The 19036-nt window shown below is 36.4% G+C and overlaps 1 protein-coding gene across 3 annotated transcripts in view; it reads right to left on the bottom strand.

The window, feature by feature from the left end:
* The window catches only part of SYNPO2 (synaptopodin 2), a 92564-nt gene extending 80119 nt beyond the window's left edge, over positions 1-12445 (bottom strand). For 2 of the 3 annotated variants that reach the window (XM_084518756.1, XM_084518758.1), the window contains exon 1: positions 12181-12445. In XM_084518756.1, coding sequence (XP_084374882.1) covers positions 12181-12309 — 129 coding nt within the window. In that variant the 5' untranslated portion in view covers positions 12310-12445. The remainder of the gene's footprint in view (positions 1-12180) is intronic. The other variant, XM_084518757.1, reaches the window with a different exon arrangement.
* Positions 12446-19036: the final 6591 nt, after the last annotated feature.

The raw sequence follows: 19036 nt of genomic DNA, 5'->3' as shown, positions 1-19036 counted from the left end.
TGTAGGTTTTGCTTTAAGTGTTGTACAGATATAATGTGAGGTTGTGCAAATTCTTAAGGGATTGTTGCTTTCTTTAGTGCTATAAGAGTATAAAAACAGGGAATTTTTTGTTGTACACCTTACTGTATACAGTACAATGCTACAATACAAAAGGGAGTAGATGTCACTAAGAAACGTATTGGCGCAGTATTTCCACCATGTTGCAGACTGAAGAACTTCTCCAGATAGTAAACTCAGTCCCACAATCTGTGGATTACTAAAAATCCTAATATCATAAGAAGCTGTTGATGACAGAGAGCTCAGGTCTCATCTGAAGGCACACTCATCATGATTTGGTGGATACCTATGAGAAGAAGCTTTTTAGTTGGGTAACAGACAAGTGAGAGACATTGCATAGAATTGGAGCAATAGGTAGCTGCCTCTGCAGCTTGTAGAGGTAAAGCTCTGACTGCCAGCATGATTCATCCAGTCATTGAAATAAATGTTGTTCCTTGTTTTAGATGCAGCACACAAAAATTGAAATTATGAACATTTTACAGCCTTGAAAAAATGCCTGGGTCTAGAGCAGTAAAAGGCTTTGGGGAGACATTTAGGTGGTTCTCATTTTAGGTGAGTTTGATTGCCATGGTGTAGCCTAGAACACTTGAAAATAAAATATTTTTAATAAGAGAAAGGGATCCTTCCCACCCTGTTCAGTTTCAGCTGAGATTGTGCTAAAACATGGTCCACTCACGGCCTCTCTATTTTTATCCCAGGACCCAGCAGCTGGTGAACTGTGCCAGGGATTAATTCTTCAGAGCTGGCTGATGCAGGAACCCAGAAGGCCTGAATTCAAGCCTGATTTGAACAGGCCAATGCATCTTTAGTTTTCTCTTGAGTCAATTAGCACCCAATATCAATTTGTGCTAATTTGCAGTCTCTGCAACTTTTCCAGGCCTCTTATGCAAATCAGGACTGGAAGCAAACAACAACTGAATGACCCAGGAGGGTGGTACGGGGCTCAGCACCATTGTTCTCAGGCAGAGCATTTCAGTGCTCCATTTGTTCATGTAGTAACACTAAAAAAAATGTCAGGCCACAAAGATGACCATCTCATTGGGCTTAATTATCATACCCTTTGTACTGTTCTTGCCTGTAGAGAAAAAGAGGCATGCAAGGTCCTCTCACTAGATTTAGATTCACTCGATTGTTTTTCACTGTTGCTGTAAATATAGATAAGAAAGCTGTAAATCTGAGAGTTTGGAAAATATTTGCTTCTGTGGATTGACAAGAGGTTTTAAAGTCAAATCATTTTGCAGTCACAGATTGTGGAATTTAATTCAGAAATCTTTTGGTAGCATTATGTTGGGAATCCAGGAAGTGACTTAAAAATGTAGTGCATGTAGGAGCTGAACGAGGGCTTTTCAAAGAAAGATGCAGTCATGGAAAAATATGTTTGATCAGACTTAGAGTGATCTCCTAATTTCAAAATATTCAAGTAAAAATGGGCAGAAGCTGAAAAACTCAGATAGATTTCCAACATTCCTAGCTGTTCAAAGATGCATCTTTAGAAGGGCTAGTATTGCAGGTTGAAGTCATGGCAAAAATGAAGGGAGGGAAAAGGAAAAACAAGATCATGAAAAAAAAAAAAGAAAGAAAGAAAGAAAAGATACTTCAAAGTTCAGTTTAAATTGTATGCAGGACCTGGGAGACTTCTTAAATCTTCCATTGCTCCCAGCCTTGGCCCTTCTCATATCAGGCTGGAAGAAACTTAGGTTTGATATAAAGCATTTTTATTATTTTTTTTTTTAACTTTTTGTTTACATATTTATCTTGAATGAATTAATTCTACACCTTGAAATTACTCAGTCTGAGAGCTGTTGAACTGAACGATACTCAACAGCTTCAGTAAGAAAATACTAAAGCTAACGACCAAAATTTGTCAAAGGTGTATCTGTCTTTACATTCACTTACCTGTGATTTTGGGGACTGTGAATAATAGCACCATCTAGTGATAATCAGTAATATGTCAGTATCATGAAAAGGTCATTATTCAGCCTGGGTGTAATCGCACGCTGCTAATTCACTTAGCAATGGATTTGGGCACTTGAAAATGAAAAGTGCTCTAGATGTGATTTCTGTGATGTGATTTAATGACTAGTATCTTCCTCAGGATACCCCTAAACATGCACAGCACATCTAAATGCAAACCACCTGACAGTATCGATCCCATGAAATAAAACTTTAAAAATAACATTTTGCTTCGTAAACAAATGGCACAATTTTATTAGGCATTATTGTAACAAACCTTCCCACAAGTTTATGAATGACTTTTTTTGTATAGATCAGCATAATAGATTCATTCCTATGAATGAGAATTTAAGTGAAACCATGCTAATTAGCTAGGTATCTTCTTTTTTTTTTTTTTTTTTTTTTTTTTTTCATACAAGTCAACAATTCTAAAACCTTGGGTTTTCCACAGTGAGGGATGTGGAACAGCTGCTTCTCTGTAAGGGTCTTAGACATTAAACAATGCTGTATTTTAGACTTTGCTTAAAATATCTTTGATTAATGATAGCTTTTTCTAATTTGAAGAGTTTTATAAGCAGGTCTTACACTATGCATTCTGGGAGTATTATTTCCAGTGTGCAGGGAGATAATTATGAATATATGATAATATATAAAGCTATTTATCCCTTTCAGATTATTTCCATATGCATCCTCTGTAATTAAATCAGTGGCTTATGGCAGCTAGTCTTTGAAGTTCTCTCTGCAGAATAGGAAAATGTAATTTGTGGAACAAAATGCTGATCAGTGTATTCCAGCCACATCTGTTATACTCTAGTAGTTCAGAGATTTCAGCGATGAGAGAATTCTTGCAAAGCAGAAGGTTTCTTTTATTTATGTCAGTCCAGAGGTCTGGAAGTGACAGGCACTATTCTAACCAAGTAACAAGGTTTAAATTCTTAGGCATTGTTAGGCCTCAATTTTCAGTGAGTTCACTGAAAGTGATGCTTAAATAAGTAGCTGTATTTCTATATTCAAATAAAAGTACTTCTGAGAGAATGGTAAGAGAAAGCGGAGAAAGAATTTCTTGCAGAGAAGAAGGATTTAAGTTTGTATAGACAGATAAATAGAGATTTGTCTTCAGGAGCACTAGTGTTAGTGGTTGAGTAAAGCTAATAAAACTCATGACAGTGAATCACCTTGAATACAGTAGATCCAGGAAACACCTGGTATTATACAGGCATAGGCAGCCACTATAATTACCATTGCACAATTCTCCATTTGGATGCTTTTCTTCTGGAAGAAAAGCAGGTTTTTGCAGGACATGCCCATCAGTAAGTGGCCTCGAGTATCTAGTAATGTCAGTCTAATACCTATTATTAGCAATCATTTCACTTATAAATTGGCAAACTGAAATGCCTTCAACTCAAAAGTGTATCTTGGTGCTTACAAAGACTTCCAAGACAGTTTGGAAGTAAAATATACAGTTACAAAATAGATTTTAAAAAAAATTACATTATTCAACAGTGTTATTGGAATACCCTGAAGTCTGTTTTTATTAAATATCTTTTTTTTTTCCTTTGAAGGGAATTACTTCTGCTAGACAAAGAATACTGTAGGAAGTAGATCTCTAGCAAAAGCTGCTACACCCTTCCCAATGAGGATTTTTATTCATAATATCTGCTTCTAATTAAATATCTATACTATATAATACATCTTAACACTCAGTCCTTTGCCCTTTAAGGTCAATGGCAATTCGCCCATTGAGTTCATGGGAAAAAATGCAACTGCTTTGTTAAGGAGTCCTTTATAGTAATTTCAGCTGTTTGGTTTTTAAAACAAAGATTCTTCTCTTCCACCTTTCCCTACAGACAACAAGCAGTTCCTGGTACTCCTTGTATAAGAGTACTAGGAAAGCAGAATTTGGTGTTACAAAATTATGCTTTCTTGTCATTCAGTTTGTTTTTCTTTGTTACCACCAAGTGCTGCAATGGGCATATGATTGTCTTGCTTTTTTTTTTTTTTTTAGAAACTTGCTTGAAATTCTGTATTGTAGCAAATCATGACATACGTGACATGTTTATGTATATAGAGAGCATACCAAATGAAACCATCAAGACAGATGATCCGTATAGAAAACCATAACTTATCTACTTTGCTCAGAGTTTTGACCCACCAACAGTTCATCTGCTAATGAACTGTAATAAAAAACATGTTTACAAAAAACAAAGCATCCAGCTTCCTAAATGGTACCATATTTCTGAAATTTACTTACAAAAAGGCAAGTTTATAAAATAACGATTCTACAACTGCACTGTCCAGGATGACATAACTCTCTTGAAGGAAAAGGTTACCCATGCTTTAGTTGCCCCAACCCAGATGTAGCAAGGAGATGCCAAACACAGAAGGAAATTTAAAGGATTCAAAATATGTTTCTGTGGAAGTAGAAAGATTTGTAGGCAGTGTTTCCCTGCTAAACAAAAGAAGAAGATCCTGTGCTGTGCCCAGAATTGCAGCACATGGAGAGCTCAGGGTATGAGTCTATCAATTCTGGAGAGCTTAAAACCAGTTTTTCATTGCAATTTTCCTTCCACATAAGCAACAAATAAAGCAGCCACTTCACTCTTCTTAGCACCCCACTGGGAGTAAGGTGCTGAGGTGTTCTGAAGATTTTTGGCTTTCATGCTCAACACCATGTTATATTGGCAGGTAACCAAAGGATAACACTTTTTTTTTTTTTTTTTTTTTTTGGTGCATGCTAAAGTGTTTCAGTCTAAGCGTGTGTTAGCCTCTTCCTAACATCCACACTGCTTATGGACTGCAGATTCTAATGAAATGGGACAGATGGGAAAAATTACAGAAAAGGAAAAAGAAATCCACTGTGTAACTTGTGTACATTAGGTCTGAAATTTAAAACCTTCAAGCTGATATCCAGGGCTTTTCTTTAATGCCTGTTCTGTTCCAGCTAACAAACAGTACTGGTTGCAATCTAAATGTTATCATTTTTGTCCACAGTTAATTCCCTGCACAGAATTGTTCCTTTTAAAGTAGAAGCTATCTCTGTGAATCAGCCTCACTTTATAGAGTGCTAAGCATTTAACCCATGAAATATGGTCCCTAACACAGATTTCTGCTCTAGAAAGTAAATCTGAAGCATGCTGAGCTTGGAAGAAAGCCCTTCCATGATTTGCATAAATTGCTTGCAGTATCCTCTCCATCAATCTGACACAATCCTAAAGGGTTTTGTAAACAGCATTTCCTGTTGTGATATTTTACTGTGAACTTGGCCAAAAGTCTTACTATTACATTCACATTCACAATAAGAATGCAATGGCAGAAAATACAGAACAATGAAATATAATAATGTCATGCAGTGTAGTTTAAATGTTTCCAGCAAAGAACCTAAACAATGGGGCAAAGCTCTGTACAAAGCAACTAATCTGATTTAGTAGGAATACACTGTTTTTTTTAACTTGTTCAGTTTAAATCAGTGTGAATTGTGTCGTTCATTCTATTCCATTGAAAACTCTCCTAGCATGAGAGTTGGGAACGTATCTGTTAGAAACAAACACAGAATACTTCCATGTATCCAAAGCATGCTTGTATTTGTCTAAATACTGTGGAAAGCATGCCAAAACCAGCTTGGTATGTAGTTCTGTATATCTAAAACAGGGTGTACAATCATGTGCTGCTTCAGCCTGCAGCTTTTAAACAACTAGATGGGACTTCAGTACTAAACATTTCCACTGGCACATTAGCTGGAACGCAAAAGTTTGGAGCTAGAAAATGCAGAGCCCTAACCTTGGGAAATGAATATAAGCCTTTGCTGGTAAAGTTGTATGAAGTTTTCTTTCATAATTATTTTTGTTTCTAACTAGCAATGAGAGCTTTTCAGGAACAGTTACTCAGCAGTGGTGTATTTTAGTTAGATTTTGTGAAACTTAATTTGTGCCTTCATTTTGCAAAATAAATTCACCTAACCTCTGTAAAGTCCAACATTTTCCCTACCTTTCAATGGAAGTTTTGTCATTTACTTAGATAGAAGCTGAACTGTGCCATCTGAACACATGCAAAAAATGTTATTGGTTGTTAAACTGGGTCAGGGCCCATAAAGGATTCAAAATCCTCTCAGGAAAAGATAGAGAAGAAAAAAAAAATAAAAAAAAAACACCACAGCTTTCCACATAACTCTTCATGTGAAAGAATATGTAAATATGCCTTACAGGGTTTCCTGAATATCAGCAAATACAGGCTGTGTCAGATGGTCTGAAGAGTGAATTTGAGAATAAGAGCTTGTCCAGGCTGCGAAAACAAACTATGTTTGGAAATGTATTAGCTAGCAAATTTAAACAAACAGTTTTAAATGCAGTCCAAGTAAGGCAAGTTGTGTTTAAAATCTTGTAGGTTAACTCTAAACTCCCCTCCTTTGCTGTCAAAGTTCAGCTAGCATGTTTTAAACATGGTTTGCTCTGTCTGCGTTAGCATAAAGTTGTATTCAAATTCTATTTAAAATGTCCATTGATACAAATGATACAAAAGCATCAGCAGGGTCATGTTAGTACACTACTGAGCCTTTACACTGCATTTATGCATCTTCTTTTCTAACACACTAACATACAGTAAGATCTTACTTGACTATGCATTAACTAGTATATTTTCAGAATCAAATGGCACCAAAGTACCAACTCCAACTCACAGATGATTTCTAATGTCATCTGATGGCCCAAAACAAAGTGGTTATTTCCTGCGTCTCCTGCATCTTGGGAGGAGGATGGTGCTCCTAGGTCATCCGTGCAGAGGCAAGCAGGCAAACAAAAAAACTGCTTCAGCAACTGATGCTTTGTACTCATCTGTATTTAAATGAGTATTTGAATGAGCTGGAAGCACAGGTATAACACCAAGTGTATTTGCCGTGTCTCAGCTAGGATGTAGCAAGCAGAACCTCAGCTTCTGCTAACGCCATGTTTTTACTTGGCATTTGGGGCACACGTCAGTGATGAAAATGTAGGAGAATGACAGTGACTTAAAAGTGTTTCCTTAAATCTAGTAGCGCTGATGTACTTTGTGGGTGGGCCAACTGTGCACTGACATACCTCTCATACGAGTGCCAGTGGCATGCTTTGCCTTACCTCAGGATCAAAAGCATAACTGTGCTAACATATCCTATACTGTATTTTTTCTCTACTAGAATTAAATGTAAAGGTCAACTTGATGAAAGTCTCTAGGGCTTGTTCTGCATGTGTCAAGTTTTTCAGATAAACGCAGGAAGAAAGCCAAACAACCACACTAAAACCCACCTCTGTATACATCCAACATTAACTGATCAAATTCAGACATCAACATTTCACACCGATGGTTCAGATTGTTGCCAAGTCTTTGAGTTTCTCTTTCAGTTTCAGGTTCCATTGAATCCAAAATGATGAAACTGAGACTTGATTTGAAATCAGAGAGTTCTCATGGACAAGTGACAAGTTCAAAATGACAAGGCAGCCAGTTGTCACATGTCATTACTAAGGCAAAGGTAAAGCTACTATTTGGGTAGCAGTAGCAGTCCATTTAAGAAATTGGCAAAACAGACACAAACTGTAAATGTTTTGCATGAAGCCTAGTTGAAGCCATTGGATTTGAACCATGAATTATCAAAGTATTTCAAAGAATTAATTTGGACTATAGTTAACATTTACAGAACAGTGGAAATAGTGTGATATTTTACATGTTCCGACATAAAAGAACATCCATCAAAGTAGAGCAAAGGTTTTCAGGGTGCAAAACCACACTGAGTTTCAAAATAGTTTCAAAAAACAAAAACAAATTAGTTTCAAAGTGTCCATTAAGTTCTTTGAAATAACTTGAAATTTTAGAGGATAGGCATTATAATTGTAATTATGCACTGGCAATGGTAGAAATTAAAGGAGGGGAAATGTTACCATTTTGTTTTTCTAAAAATTTAGTTGAAAAAGTTGTTGAAAAATTACATGAAGTTTATCAGCACTTAAAAAAAAACAAAACACATTATGTGTTTCTCCATATACAATTAGACAATGTTCTACCATTGATGAATCAGGGAGAGATGCGGATGCTCTCAAAGATATAAAGTAGGACAACATGATTCCCTTTGAAGATGTGTTTTTTGCTGATGTATGTAGAAATATAGCTGTGTTGATCAGAATATAGACATATTTACCAGAGTACTTCTAGACCTGACATGATTTGAAATCACTAACAAGTGAGGCACCACTTTGAGTAGCATCAGTTTCTTCAGTGTCTTAAGTATAACTGATCATAAGGATTTGTAAGCATCTGCTCATTTTTACTTCTAGGATACCAATATAAGAACGAGGACTGAATTTCCTTTGAAGTAGTTAGAGGTCTAAGTGACGGAACTTATCACCCTTGAATATTAGAAATATTCAGTTAATTTCCCAAACTTAAGTTAGCAAGACTTTGACAGATATAAACAATGAGTTCATCAAATTGCTGCTTGGTGTAGGTAATGAATATGCTGAACATAGCATACCTCTGTTGCAACCAGGTAATTTAATGGAGTTACACTATGGTTGAACTACAAATCAGTCATCTATAGACAACTACATTAAATTACTTGTTGCCAGAGAGGTGCTTCTTAAAGGATACAGCTACGCTATATGTAACAGCTGGCATTGTTAAGTGTTAGTAGGAACATTAACAGGACTTTATTTCAAATGCTAGTCCAGAAAATCATCCATCATTTTGTAAATACAGTTTTTATATATTTTATAAATTAAAAACTGCAGAGATATTTACATGGAAGAAGTCCATGATATTGAGAAAAATAAGCATTCTTTCATGTATGTTATAGTGGAAACAGAAGGGACATCACGTGTCACTTTGCTCTTATATATCTGGAATTCTTAACCATCTAGGGTCACTGTTATATTTTGATTTCCAAACCGTCTCATGCTTTGGAAAAGGTACTCTATAGTGCTATACTGATATGTTTTATTGTTGTTGTACATGCACAGCACAACTGATACAACCACTCTTTTCCTTCGTTTAGTACTACCGATTATCTTTTTTATTTCTAGAACATTAATTTATTAGATAGCTTTCTTTAGCACAGTGTTGCCTTTGACAGTGCATTTAAAACAGATATTTTTTAGTTCATTTTGATGTATTTGGACATACAAAGATTATGCAAACTATTTTTATGGACAATATTTTTTGTGAAGTGTTTACAATAGCAGACTTAACAAAATGAGTTGATCTAAGGATCCAGGGTTTGAGCTGGGGGGTGGGTAAATATTTTGTATGCTTCTATGGAAAAAGAGTCAAATGTTTTTAAAAACTGTGTGTTTTTAATAAGTGTTATAAATGGACAAAGCAATGTGATACTTCATGATAGTTCAAAAAAATCTCCATTTGTTGCAATCTCACAATTAACAAATTATTGAGATGTCTTGAATCTAATGTAATGGTTTGAAAATTCTTTGCAGATGAAAATTTCCTATTTTATGTGCTGGTGGGAAAATACACCACAAGATAATTATTGGGAAGGCAAAAGGCTTCTGTCTCTCTGTTAACACTTAGCATGATAATGGTAGATGATACTTCATACTACACTCTCATTGATTTTAGTGGGAATGCTACTTGCCTATACAGTGTAAGAGCTGGGCAAGAAACAATTTTTCTACACTTTTCTTGTTAAAAGTGACAAAACAATATTTTCAAAAAGCAGTCATAAGTCAAACTGGTAAAAGTTGCTTCTGGTAGTGAACTACAATAACTTATTTCATTAGCTTTAAGAATAGTGTATTTCCTTTACCAAGTGTAGATAAGTGTGAATTTGGGATTTTTGTATCCTGCTAAAATTTCATGGATTATCTCACTTCCCTCCGTGTTACTTCCCTCTCCCCTTTAGATCCATATCACAGCCCCTGCTCTGTTTATGACTGGGGCCTGAGTGCAGTTCAGCAGCTGTGCAGAGGTATATTGCACTCAGGTTGTGTTCAACAACAACGACAGCAACCCCTCACAGCTTTCCTGCCGAGCTGAGATACCAAAAGAGAAATACATGCTTCTGACAAAATCTGCGTTGGTGTAAATTGGCAATGACCCACCGGTTCCATGGAGCTACATTAATATGCACTACTGCAGAAGTTGAACCTTACACTTTTAAAAAAATGTGTTTGGAAAACAATACCTTTAGATCTTGGAGCCAGCAGGAAAATCACTATGCAATAGCTGTGTAATTGTTTAATCTTTCATGTGTTATTAGTTTCAGTTTTCATGGATAATGGAAGAAAAGCTGCAAACATTGCCTCTCCCCAAAACGGGCCACACAGTGCCTAGCTGCAACCAATCCACCATGCTTATAACACATACATGCTGATAGACATGTATTCTTACAAAGTATTGTATCAACCTGTTGATTAGTTTCATTTTCAAGAAAACAAACTCATGCTTTGTTCTTTTTCTAAAAATAGATATACTTGTTTCCTAAATTTTGATGTTGCCATTAGAAAAAGGGAAAAGTCATAACTGTTACCATGTCTCTAGTTCTCAAGCTCCAAATTTTGGTGGTAAAAGGGAAATGTAACTTAAGTGCTGCTGTCTAGGATGTGAATATGAAAAAAAAAAAAGTATCTGGTGTGGACTGTAGTTGTCAGAAAAACTAAAGTTTATTCATAATCTTGTGTTCAAATTACTATGATTTTTTGATTTTAGTTTTACATAATCAAGGGCAGTTGCCTTTCACTATTTCTTACAATTTTTGAAGTTCTAGCTATAAATTTTCACTAGATGGCAGGACTCCACTGTTATCTATTATCAGTGGCTTTACTTGTGAAGCAACAGTTGCCTATCAGTAGGAAAAAAATTTAAACATGTTCAAGTTTTGCAAAACATTGAAACAAGCCTAAAACCTTAATAATAGAAAAATGATACATAAACTCAATAAAAATAATTCTCTTACTGAATATGATTAATACTATGGACTTAACTGAAAATAATAGTGAAAGATGTTCTTTTCTTGACAGAGGAACTACAAGGACCTTCTTTTATAAGATGAGGTAGATTTACACACACTGTTCTGATATGTGTAGAAAAAATTTAACTGATCCAGTAAATTAGATGTAACTAGTTAATAAGTATATTGACAGCTTAAAAAGTTAGAGCTTCAACAGCTGAACTTCTGATCTAAAATTATATATTAAAATCCAAAAAACTTAACACTCAGTGTACTGAAACTACCAAGATACTAAAAGGTGATCTGCAAATCCCTAGACATCTTGTCTCTCTGCCTATTTTTCTGGCCTAAGGTATATTTTAATCTCTCTCAGTTTAAAAAGGGAGAATTGTATGGTGAGCAGTCCCAGCACTGTTTCAGCCAATGGCATTTTGCTGATCCCAAAGCTCTGGACAAAATTTGTCCCCCTTGTATAGGAAAACAGAACACAGCTCCATACAGTTACATAAGCCTCAATAACCATGACAAATCTTCATTGTTGCAGTGGCATGAGCAGTGATTTTTAACAGCGCTACTTTTTAAAGTATTATTTTTTAACTTGGGGTTACCAATTCTCCAGGGACTTACTTCAGTTTATTCTAAACTTCTGCTATCTATTTTGCTTTCTTTTTATCCATGAAGGTAATTTATGAAGCATTCAGTAATTTTCAGTGTTGTTCGTGAAATATAAAAGGAAATGTTTGGCTTCTGTTAAAGCTGCTCCTAAGACTGGCTAACTTTCCAAAAACAGAGATAACTCAGTGTAATGCTTTCCAGGATTCCCAAAATAGTAAGAACATTTTCTCATGATAAAGCTGTATTTATTCTATGCTTAGAGAAGAGAAGTATCGTAAATAGATGACTGAAACAGCATTTCCTAATATGAGATTCAGTGTTGCGATATGCTGAGACCATTCAAAAGCATATAGTGAGTTGAACAGGAGCTGAAAGGCATACATCACCTCACAGTTTCAAAACTTTTACATTCAAGAGAATGTTTGCAATACTTAACTATCTAAACGTAATCATCCCTTATATTGAAACAAACACAATCAGCACCTGTAGAATATCTGCAAAATGTGTTATCGCATTCAAACAAGCATCACAATACAACCCACACCAACAATTTCACCCGAGGCAGTATATATTTAACAAACTGTTTTCTTCACTCGTGTTCACAAAACACTGACATCTTTCTCTCATGATCCTACCTTGGCGATTTGCAAAGGCTGCTTTTGCTCCTTGCCACCTTGCAATCTAAAGCCCCAAGGCGCCCCTCCAGTCATAGCAATGCAGATGTAATCCCCTGTGCCCATTTTCCTGGTGCAGTTAGGCAGCATTCATTTACAAAAGAACATGAAAAATTTGTCTTGCAGATGTTCAGCGAGCCTGAGGTTTGTCTGCCAGGCAGAGCTGGAGACCCAGAGCACCACACTGTTGCTGCTGCTGCGTACTGCACTAGCAAATGTAGTCATTCAGAAGAATGTAAGAGCTCTCTCAGACCAAGGGCACAGCCCACTCTTTCGTCAGATTCCTACGCTCAGCCCACCTTCAAAGTAAAGTAAGTAACACTGAGGAAACGCACACAAAGAGGCTCGGCCATGAAGCAGAAAAGGCTGTATTTAAACTTGAGTCTCTCGTGACAGCTAAATCAAAACAACAGCAGAAAGAAGTGTACATTTCCCAGTGATGATTTAGCACATAAGTTTACTTTAATAAATGGTGCCAGACATTTTAAACTCTAATTTACCCACTTCTTGCATTCATACTCCAAACAAAGAAGAAAGCAGAATCTGAAGTGAAACATCATGTACATCATCTGAATTAATGATACACTTAGATTGAAAGCTCTTTTTAGTGTTTTTATCTTTACCCTGCATGCACTTTCTGCAGCACTGTAGGTATGCCCCAAAAAAATAAATAAAGCTTTTTAATGTCCCAGTCCTGGAATTGCTTCTTTACTCTCTAGCCCCAGCATATTTAAGCATGCACTGCTATTTGGCAATGACCTGAAGCATTATTGGACCGTAATAATGCCTGTTCTTATGCTTTTCCCACCATGGAAGGGAAGGGGATTAGTGAAATGAGGTATCAATTCACTCTAATGATGCTATCACAAGATTATTTGCATTGTAAGGTAGCCTTATCATAAGCATGAATAAAAACGATTCAGTGAGAAATTCATTAGCCACTGCATTACAAGACCTGGGTGCAATTCTGTTCCCGGTTCCTGACTTAAGGTAGTCTAACTGTAGACAGCTGAGCTCCTGCAGATCTAGGTCTTCAGAGATGCCAGGGCAATGAGAAACACTTGACATTTAAGTTACATGACTTTGCATCTAAGTAGCTGGTAACTGTTGAGGGTTTAAACCTAAGCCTGTACACTTCATCAGGAATCGTCAGAGAAACCATACTCAGAAAGGGAATGGTCTTTGAAGGAGCTTTGCTAGACAACATCTGAGTGAAAAAAACTGACTTAGAATAACTCAGTTCAAGAGGGCTAGCTGCTCCTCACTATCTCGTGCAATGTTGATCTGTTGCTTTAGCAGACACTTTTTAGTTTTTCCCTAAGCAAAATCTTGCTATAGACAGAATTGTCTCCTTTTGCTTACTAATGAAACCTTATAGATAATTTTGTGACAGTAAAATTCTTAAGCATGTAGCTGCAAAAAATGCTCTATAGCACTCTGGTAAGTACAAAAATACTCTTGCTTTATTTTGTTTTGCTCTTTACAGAAAATGAACCTTATAATGCATCAACCCTTCAAATGTTATAAATTTAAGGGCAAAATTATGTTTTTAATTACTACTAGGGTGCTTTGGTATTTAATTTGTATTAGGCTCTTTTTTATCATTTTGGTAAAAAAAAAAAAAAAAAAAAAAAAAAAAAAAGGATAATCAAATCTGATCCCTGTTTACAAACACTTCTGAATACTTGTAGAAAAAGCTAAAGAAAAAGCTACCCAAAGCTTCCTATGTCCTAATCTCTAACAAATAATGCTCCATAGGCATTAACAACTCCCATTTGCCATATATGCCTTCCTTAAATACTTATGCCTCAGCATATCTTGCTCTGTAGTAGTAGTCTTATCTTCTTGTACATTCTCTGCATCCTTTGGGATTTCTATATGCTGGTCAGAAATTGAACACATCATCATTAAAATCGGAGTCATTCATGGAGTTGATGACATTTTGGTTTCTATTTGGTCTCTATAGTACAAATAAATAGCATCAATTCAGAGATAATTTTGAAGACCACTGAAAAATTTCAAGTTAACAGCAAACACAGCCACTTAACCGTTGCCCTCATCTCCATCGTTTTCTCTAAAACCAAAAGATCGGAGTGTAGGCAACAACTGATAAAAATTCTGTGCGACAAAACTCAACTTTATCAACTCAGCAAATTACAAATGCCAACATTCATCTGTGCCAAAATACAGGCAACGCTCTGGCTTGAATCTGATCATCTATGATAAGATCTTTATGAAAAAAAATCTAGGTCAACCCCCCAGCTGCCCATCTGCTTTCAAGAACTGCCAGTACAAAATTCTAGCACGTTAGCACTGATGAGCTCTGGTAAACTTAAAGTAGCTAAGTAACAGTACTTAGACTTCAGTCAGGCCATATATCCTGAAATGTTGTCTCTGATAGGGGGTGAAAAATGATTGCTTAGGAAAAAGAACAAGAACATGGAAAATGTATACTAGTTTCCTCAGGCGGCCTGCAGTGACTACCACTCAAGAAATTCCTCAGCCAGATGCAGTTCCTTTGTATTTAGTAACAGTTATAAATTTCTTTTCTATGAACTTTTCCAGTCTCCTCTTGAGCCCACATAACTTCTAGCACTTATAGCTGATTGTAGGAAGTCATCCCTAACTATATTGTGTTGTTTAAAAAAATCACCTCTTCTTGTTTGAATCTGGATCCTACGGATTTGTCTGACATCCCCTGCTTCTTGTGTCAGAGACTGAACAAGCAATCCGCAGCTATACTTACCAAGTGTATTTGTAATGGTTTCCACTTACTTTATAGATATCTGTCATATCCACCTCAGTCATCTACTTTCAAGGGAAGACAAATAGGAAAATTAGTCATTCTTTATACAGAAGCTGTCTCATACCTTTCATTATCCTTGCTGTCTTTCTCTATACCCTTATTGAGGCAGGGTCTGGAACACCAAACAGTCATCTGACTGCGGAAAAAGTTGAGATTTATACAGTAACATGATGACATTATCTGTTTTGTTTTCTTATTTCTAACCCTGGCATTGCTAACACCTGATCTGCTTTTTCAGCTGCCAATGAGTTGATGCTTTCATGGAACTATCTTTTAAAATCTTAAAATCTTGTCTGATACTAATCAGTTCAAAGCTCATTGTTTTATATGCGAATTAATTTTTTGTTCCTCAACATGCATCACCTTATACTTATAAGCCATGTTACAGTATGGCTGCTTAGTTTTCTTACAAGCCTTTGGTGAAGGAATTTGTTGAAAGCCTTTTGTAAATCCAAGATCAATCAGATCACCCTTATCCACATGTTTTTTGATCCCCTCAAAGGATAGCCTTATGTCGGCAAGGCAGGACTTCCTTTTATGAAAACTGTTTTAACTCTTCCCAGATAAGTCATATTTATCCAGATGTCCACTGTTCTTTATTATAGTTTCCACCTATTTGTTTTGTGTAGATATTGGACTGACAGGCTTGTTTTCTGAACGTCTCTTGTAACATTTTTGTTAAAAAATGATGCTCTGTAGTCTCAGGTAACAAGGCACTTTTAAGTAAGAGTCATCTGTTGCAGCTTCAAATTCCTTTAAAACTCTGTGTGATCTCAGTGACTATTTCAATTTTTTTGCTTACAATCACCTACAGACACTGGTCCATATAGATTCTCATGATAATAATCATGTAAGATTCTGAACAGTTTTACTATCAGTGGATTTACCTAAAATCTAATGTATATCAACCAGTTCTGTCTTCTGGCTTCAGAAGACATTCCAGCAACATGAAAAGAAATAAGACGTATGCTACGTTTCCTTCCGCAATAAAAGAAAAGCCATCATTTCAGCTACAGTTTCCTACAAAAGTACCCTAGGTCTGTGGATTCTTTAAAAATGCAAACCTTTCCACCCATTCCTTAGTAATGAGAAATAGAGAGAGGGAAAGAGGATATCATGATCTCTAATTTATAGGCAGCATTTTAGTGCTGTAAATACCTGAATGGTAAGGTTTTCTCCTTTTTAACTTTTCATTCTTTTCTTATCTGATTTTTTTTCCACATAAAATCAATACAGGCTAGTTCCCTAAAAATGTCCATTTTAACAACTTACGAGATTCTAACTGTATCATCTGTAAACAATTTAATAAACTACACAATTTATTGTAGTATGTGATTTTAGCCAAATGAGAGAAACAGCAGGGGAAAGGAAAGGAAAGGAAAGGAAAGGAAAGGAAAGGAAAGGAAAGGAAAGGAAAGGAAAGGAAAGGAAAGGAAAGGAAAGGAAAGGAAAGGAAAGGAGAGGAGAGGAGAGGAGAGGAGAGGAGAGGAGAGGAGAGGAGAGGAGAGGAGAGGAGAGGAGAGGAGAGGAGAGGAGAGGAGAGGAGAGGAGAGGAGAGGAGAGGAGAGGAGAGGAGAGGAGAGGAGAGGAGAGGAGAGGAGAGGAGAGGAGAGGAGAGGAGAGGAGAGGAGAGGAGAGGAGAGGAGAGGAGAGGAGAGGAGAGGAAAACATTGTCAGTGCTTTTTGTTTTGTTTGTTTCTTAATTACACAGGGAAAAAAATACACTTGTAAATACATAGTTTAATGGAACAAAAAAAGATAAAATCACAGTCATACCACTTGAGAAAACAGTCTCTTCCAAAATTAATTGAAAATGGCCTCATCTAACAGATCCCTTCAAATGAGATTTTAAAATAAAGTGGTTTCTGCAAACTAAGCGTAGTGTAAGGCAATGCAGTCTACGTTATTATCCTGAATCACTGCCTAATAACATTTCTTGTTTAGTAGTAATACAATTAAGTAGTTGTGTAAAATAAAAGCAAATTTTGAATGCAAAGATAAATTCCATTTTCCCCAAACTTTGTAGAAGTAGAAAAAATATTCTTCTTAATTCCTGGGCTTAATTTTTATTCTCCTGACTTCAGAAGCAACAAGAAACAGAGCCACATGGAAAGGATTTAATTTTTAGAAAAAGATTTAAATGATGGACAAAGTGAATGAAATATGTTGACGGAAGGTTTAAGCTGCACAGTGCCAGCAAACTTTCATTAAAGCTGATTGCTCCTCATTTTCCCCCCATCAAGTTTCTCTTGTCCTACAAGAAAATATAATAGAATCCAGATGTTTGATGGCATGAGGAACTTAGCTGTGCACTGCAAGCTAAACAGGCTTTGCTGACTGAAAGTACAGACGTGTAAAGGTACAGTAAAACAGCAATACCAAGTTCTCTTAGTGAGGAGAAAAGAAATAAAAGCTAAAACAATGACATACTTATTGGATACCTTTAAGGCCAGACTGGAAAGCCATGCCCATGTTCATAAGAGGCCTGAGCATTTTCTCATTGGTAAAGGTAAAGGCTTCAAGTTTTAATCCCTAATGTGGATTATTAGGCTAGATATTGTGTAGGGTTGGAATTTCACAACTATTCCTTTTTTTGTTTGTTTGTTTGTTTGTTTGTTTGTTTCCCCAACTTCAAGAATGGCAAATGAACTACAGTGGAAGAAGCAGAGAAATGTCCTGAATCTGACTCTCATGTGAAAAAACACTTTCTCAGAAACATCAAATAAATGTGACGATGATTTAAAACCTGAGATAATTCTTCTTCTAAACTGAAGTGCACAGGGTTGCACTGTCACTTTCTGAAAAGCTGTAAGTCTGCAATCTGCCAAGTGTAAGGGGCAATGCTGAAAAGTTCTTAGCCACACTTTCCTCAAAGGCAGAGAAGTAATTTGTTATTGTTCTGTGCTGGAAACAAATTACCTCAACTCCACACCAGCTCAGCTAAGGTTAACAAAGTTTTAGATACTGAGGAAGGGTCAAACCTTTGCCTGTTTATCTTTCCAATACTTCTTTGTTCCCTGTCTTGTTCTTAGTGGAATGACTAATAGTAACTCTAGCCACAAGCAAAAGTTTATTAATGCAGGTAGCACATGCAGAAGAGTAAGAACTCTGTTCCTCTTGGTGGTAGACTTCACCATAGTCACAATCATGCCTTTTGTTATTAAGTTAATGTAAAACTCTGTGAACTGATTGCATATGCAGTTAATGCCAGACATTGTTGAGAGGTATGTTAGATCACACTCGGAGCATTTATATATGGTTTGCTAAGAAGACAATGTAAGTCAACTGAGTTTAGCTGCAGATAGAAAGTTGTCTGTGCAACTACTAGAACGATTTTCTCTAAGCAATTATGTTAGTGGTAGTCATTCTTGTTTGCAATAGTATTATCATTATGGTTTTAGGAGCAATTGTAAAAAATATAAATAAGAATAAATAAACAAATAAATAAAAGCAGCTTGGTCCTCCAAACTAGAAACGAAGGTAATATCCTTGAGTGTTACTGATTGATAACAATTAATAGAAATTCATAGAGAGAGAGCTCCCTTATAACTCTGCATTCCACCATGCCAGGACGCAGATCAGTGAAGATCTGCTTTCTAAGTTTATGTGTAAGTGGCAATATGTCACAGACTCTCTACAGCCTAAGACTGGTCACCATTAAATACAGTGAATAAAAATGTATTGATAGCTTGAGTTTGGAGAACATACCTCTGATGTTTCTTTGGTCTTTGTCCTACCTGTTCCTACCCCAAGCCACTTCCAGATATGCAGAAAGTACATTCCTGAACTGCTGATGGAAGAGAAGCACCAATTCTTGGTTTTATTTTTTCTGGCCTACTAAAGTCTTTTTAGAAGACTTTGGGGCCTCCAGGTGTGTGCACAGGGCCTCACCATGTCCCAGCAGCATGCTAAAATAGGAGCCAGATTTCCTTCCCTACTTTCTCCCACTCACTTGTATTGCCCAGACAATTTGGAAGTACGGGTGGTCTTGAGGCACCCAAAGGGCCTTGG

Source organism: Aythya ferina (assembly GCF_964211825.1).
Source record: "Aythya ferina genome assembly, chromosome: 4".
Taxonomy (NCBI): domain Eukaryota; kingdom Metazoa; phylum Chordata; class Aves; order Anseriformes; family Anatidae; genus Aythya; species Aythya ferina.
Note: the sequence above shows the minus strand (reverse complement) of the source record. Positions and strands in the feature narration are given on the sequence as shown.